Genomic DNA, 4,626 nt, shown 5'->3' with positions numbered 1-4,626 from the left:
CGGCGTGACGCGGGTTGTGCCCGGCGGTCGGATCCCGGGACGCAGCGAAGAGGCTGCAACGGGGCGGTGGGTTGGAGCTTCGGTAACTGCCGGGGAGCCCCGAACCTGTGACCTGCGCGACTCCCTCTGTCCTGTGGCGCCCAGGCGATGGCAACGAGGGCAGCGTGGCCGGGAGCTGTTACTGCGGGCAGACAATCTCCTCCGGCTCCCCTCCGGCGCGCCAGCTACTGGCCCATCTCCGAAGGCACCTGAAAGGCTATCAGCGCTGTAGCTCCTACGTCCGGTGATCAATCACCCCGACCGCGGGGAGGGCAGCGCCTCCGGGGCGGGGGCTCCGGGACCCCCGCTGCTCAAACTGGGCCTCCTGGGAGCGCCAGCCCCTGTCTGCCTCCACCTTGGTTTCTCTTTCCCACACCTGGGACTTTCCCGATCTGGGAGAAAGGCCTCACCAGCTCTCCGTGGTGAGGTCACGTCTCTGGAACGAGGAAAGGGCTGGGAGAAGGGGTACAGCTGAGCGAGGCCAGGCCTTTCCTCCGCAGGTTCCAGCTACGGGTCCGCAGTGTGTGCGGGGGCAGCAAAGATCAGTGGGTTCAAGAACTGGTGAACTGCTTTGATCTCAGAGGTACGAGCTTCCCCCTCCTCCCCTCTCCTCCCTGGGATCTGTCTCCAGGGGCCGCTGCCTCCCCCTCACAGTCTTCTGTGACTAACCCCTCTCCTGGGACGTCCCACTTTCCTATTTCTCACGCCGGCCAAAGTCCCTTCCGTCCCTGTCTGCCCAGCATCATTCACCGTGACTTTTTTTTTTTATTTAACATGTTATTTATTTATTTTTTTTTACAAATAGTTTATTGTCAAATTAGTTTCCACATAACTCACCGTGACTTTTATTATGGAAATGCAAAGATTCACACAAAGCTTGAAAGAACTGTGCGGTGAGCATCCAGATACCCCCCACCCGGTTCTACGGTATTTGGCTTTAATATATTTATATTTTCTGGATTTTATGTAGTTTGCACACATAAATATAGCTTATATTTTACAACATCAGGGTTCCGGCGTGGAAACCGTATTTGCCCTAGTGCATGCCCATCTGTCTGTCCGTCCGTCCTTCTGTCCATCATCGGTCCGCCTTATTTTCCGATGCATTTCCAAGTCCGCTGCAGGTGTGACCGCACCTCATCCCCGAACATTTCAGCATGTACATTAGGCTCCAGAGACCTTCGTTACTTCATTAAACCCTCCTAGCTACTGCGGCCCTGGGCACTGAAATGATCCCTGCTTTGTAGCTGAAAGGAATGAGTCCCAGAGAGGCTTAGACACAAGGGACAAGGTCACACGGCTGCTTGGGGGAGAGCCGGGGTTCCAGCCCGGATCGCGCTACCTGCCGGTTCAGAGCGCATGCCTGTTCCACTGCTTCCCTGTTGAGGGCGGCTTGCTTCCTCCTCCGCACTTTCCCCTCTGCCTTCATCTCCTGACTGTCCGGTTACCCTGATGCTCTCCTTGACCCACCGCCTTCGCCTTGCCCCTCCTCTCAGAGCCCTGACTCCTTACTTCTTGTTTCTCCAGCATGTGGACACGTGGACTCTGGGAGTGTGGCCCCCCGGCAGCATTTGCCTCCCCCCAGCACCCAGGCTCCTGAGCCCGCAGAAACGGCGCCTTTGCACCCGGGCTCCCCTCGCCCGACGCGCCTGCCGCCTGCCGTGCGGTCCACCCGGGCGCCCACGCTGCCAGCTGGAGCACTGTCCTCGGGTGAAGAGCTCACCCGCGCCAGTGAAACCGCTACATCCGCTGTGGGCCACAGTCTCGGGGCCGGGTCTGAGGCTGGGGAGAAGCAGAAGCAGTTGGAAGACAATGTGGGACCCACATCGGGGACATCAGCCACGGTGCCCGTGGTGTCCCTCCTGGCCATCACCTTCTTTCTCATCGCTGTTCTCTTGTATGTCGTGTGCCAGAGGAAGAGGAAGTGCCAGCAGCATTCTCCAGGTAAGCCAGGGCTCTGGGCCCCTCTCCGGGGGACCCGGGACCCAGGGCCTCCGTGGTGGGGATCTTGCCCCTGGTAGCTCCTAGTTGGCTGGAAACCTGGCCCCGGGCAGACAGTTATGAAGGCTGTCTACACTGTGGATCGCAGCCAAGGAGAGAAGAGTCAGCTAGAGACTACAGAAGAGGGAGGGAGGGAGGCGCCCTCACAGAGGACCCATTCTTGACCTTCAAAACCAGGCAGGGTTTGGAGCAAGGTCAGGAAGATAGCGCAAGGCCGGAGCCGTTCATTTAATTTACAGATCTTTACCGAGCACCTGCCATTACTAGGTATGGCTAATGATTTGGGGTCTAATTCCCCGGGTCAAGCTATTCCCCTAAACTTCCCTTGGTCTCAGAGCTCATCTCTCCATGTCCTTCTTTTCCAGATGTGCAGCTCCATTACAGACGTGTGGCATCAGACTCCGACGTTTGAGCTAAGAATGGAAGCCTGTGGGGGCAGACATTGTGACTTATTCAGCCCCTTCTGAGTCGCATTGATACATTAGAATGATCTCTGGCAAAGGATGGACACTGTAGCGATTTTCTGGTTAATTGGCAGATGACCAAGCACTGCCCCCTTGTGGGCCCTTCCTGGTTTTTTCCTACACAATTATGTAAAATCAACCTTTTCATAAGATCAATTCGATAAATTCTTCATGTATGTTTTTAATTACTAAAGATTATTTTTATAATTATTGACTCTTCCTTCCGCAGACGTTGGCTTCACCCCCTTACCCCCTTGGTGTAGTTCTGGGGCTCAGTTTCTCTGAGGGTCTCCCCACTTGCCCTGCTCTCTCTTCACACACCGGCTGTTCCTCCTGCTTCCTCTCCGGACCTGACCCGTCACAGTGCAGCCTGGGGTCTCCCACCCCTGCCCCCCGGGGGTGCCACGCAGTTTGGTTTCATTTCCCCAATCCCTGAATCGCCCACATATGTTCCAATGAGAGTCTGGGCTCCTTGCTTTTATTGTGACTGTGTTTTATTACGAAAACCCCTAGTTCTTGTTTTCGCTTCTTTCGATGAAGAACATGTCTTCGTTGGTCCGGGCTGCCGTGGCCTAGGGCAGGTGCTGCAGCGTTGGAGGAAGTGGGTTTGGGGTCTGAATCTCCGTCTGTCTGAGCTCGTCAGCGCTTCCGTGGAGCGCAGGGGCAGAGCTGTGGGCAGCCTTGGTCCGCCAGGTCTCTCCACCCCCCCCACTTTCGGCCCCTTTGTCCCCACAGATGCTGGCCAGCAGGGCACGCGTGTGGCGGCCCACACTTCCCATTGCATGGGTCTCCAGCTTCTGTCCCAGGTGCAGGGGCCGGGGCTCCGCCGAGCTCTCGCTCCACCTGCCTGGCCTAGTTTTCTAGCATCTGCTCACAGGTTCTGGCCACGTCACTGAGCTTGAGGCGAGCGTAGTCCACTCGCTTCAGGGCCATCTGACAGTCCTTCCTTGAAGAGTAACTGGAGCCTTCGTGGGGCTGCCCCGTGGCCACCTATGGGACATTCACAGCGATCGGTGAGGCACCCCTTCCCTTCCCCATCTCCCCACCCCAGCATCGGGTCTCTCGTTTCACTGTTTCCTTGAGTGTGGATGCATTATGGCACATGGGCGGTGGCTGGGGGACCTAGGGGAAATCACTCAACTTCTGTCAACCTCATCTGTAAAACGTGGGTAACAAGAACTACTTCCTAAAGCTGTTGAAGGAATAGATGATGCAAGCCCTGGCATGCTGTAAAATCTTAGCCCCTGGCTGTTGCTGTTGTAATGACTTCAGGACCCTCTCGACCTGTCCCTTTTCTCAGGAGGTGGCCACTTCAGGCCCCGCAGGTCAGGTCAAGTTTCTGAGTGCAAGGTCCTGTGGCTCAGGCATTGTTTACAAGTCCTTCCTGGGAATTCCCCATCCCAGTGGCTCGTGTGACGCAGACCAGTGAGGCTGGCACGCCCGCCTTTAAGACTTCCTTTTAGAAGAAGAAGCCGGCCCTGGAAGGGAGGGCTTCTGCCCCCCCTTCTGCCAAGGGTCATCCGGCTGGGTCGTGGTGCCAGTGTGGACGGCCCAGTCCTGTCTGGCTCCAAAGGTCAATGATCCCCGAAGGCTAAGGCTTAGGCGGAGAGCCGGGTGGGCGCGCAGGACCCCCCAGCACACGCACCTGGGTGAGGTAGCGGATCTGAGCCGACAGCTCCGCTTCCACGTGCTGCACCGACGCCGTGAAGGCCGCCGCCTGCCGGTCCAAGAGCCGCNATGGCGCCGATTTCCCGCTCGATGTCTTCCAGGGCGCGCAGCCTCTCGTTCGCCAGGCTGTAGGTCGCCATGGTCACTCCGGGACTCCTCCGCGGGGTTTTCTCCCTCGGCCAATCTCGACGCTCGAGCCCGGAAGTGGTTGTCGGCCTGCGCCTGCGCAGGTCGCGCTCTAGCTGAGACTACAATTCCCAGGATGCTCGGCGCAGCCTCCCCTTCCTCCGCCCTCCCCCGGCGAACTACAACTCCCAGGGTGCCGTGCGCACGCTCCGGTCTGCGTCGCCGCCGCCACCTCGCGACCACCTGCGGTAAGATGCGGTGGTGAAACCTTTTCATTCCTCGGCCTGAGGTCATTCAGAGCCTTCCGCCTTCGCGACACTGCCCTGGG

At 58.0% G+C, this 4,626-nt stretch overlaps 2 protein-coding genes across 2 annotated transcripts in view; one reads left to right on the top strand and one right to left on the bottom strand.

The window, feature by feature from the left end:
• CXCL16 (C-X-C motif chemokine ligand 16) overlaps positions 1–2,711 on the top strand; it is a 2,974-nt gene extending 263 nt beyond the window's left edge. The window contains exons 2-5 of the mRNA XM_077746818.1: positions 145–283; positions 540–622; positions 1,567–1,983; positions 2,406–2,711. Coding sequence (XP_077602944.1) covers positions 145–283; positions 540–622; positions 1,567–1,983; positions 2,406–2,452 — 686 coding nt within the window. The 3' untranslated portion in view covers positions 2,453–2,711. The remainder of the gene's footprint in view (positions 1–144; positions 284–539; positions 623–1,566; positions 1,984–2,405) is intronic.
• Positions 2,712–2,980: 269 nt separating this feature from the next.
• Positions 2,981–4,376, bottom strand: MED11 (mediator complex subunit 11). The gene is given in 3 exon segments (XM_077746819.1): positions 2,981–3,494; positions 4,150–4,243; positions 4,245–4,376. Coding segments are annotated over 3 exon segments (300 nt in total). The 5' UTR covers positions 4,313–4,376; the 3' UTR covers positions 2,981–3,356.
• Positions 4,377–4,626: the final 250 nt, after the last annotated feature.

This window comes from Crocuta crocuta, unplaced genomic scaffold (assembly GCF_008692635.1).
Source record: "Crocuta crocuta isolate KB4526 unplaced genomic scaffold, BGI_CrCroc_1.0 scaffold139, whole genome shotgun sequence".
NCBI classification, from domain to species: Eukaryota; Metazoa; Chordata; class Mammalia; order Carnivora; family Hyaenidae; genus Crocuta; species Crocuta crocuta.
This window is presented reverse-complemented; position numbering and strand designations above follow the sequence as displayed.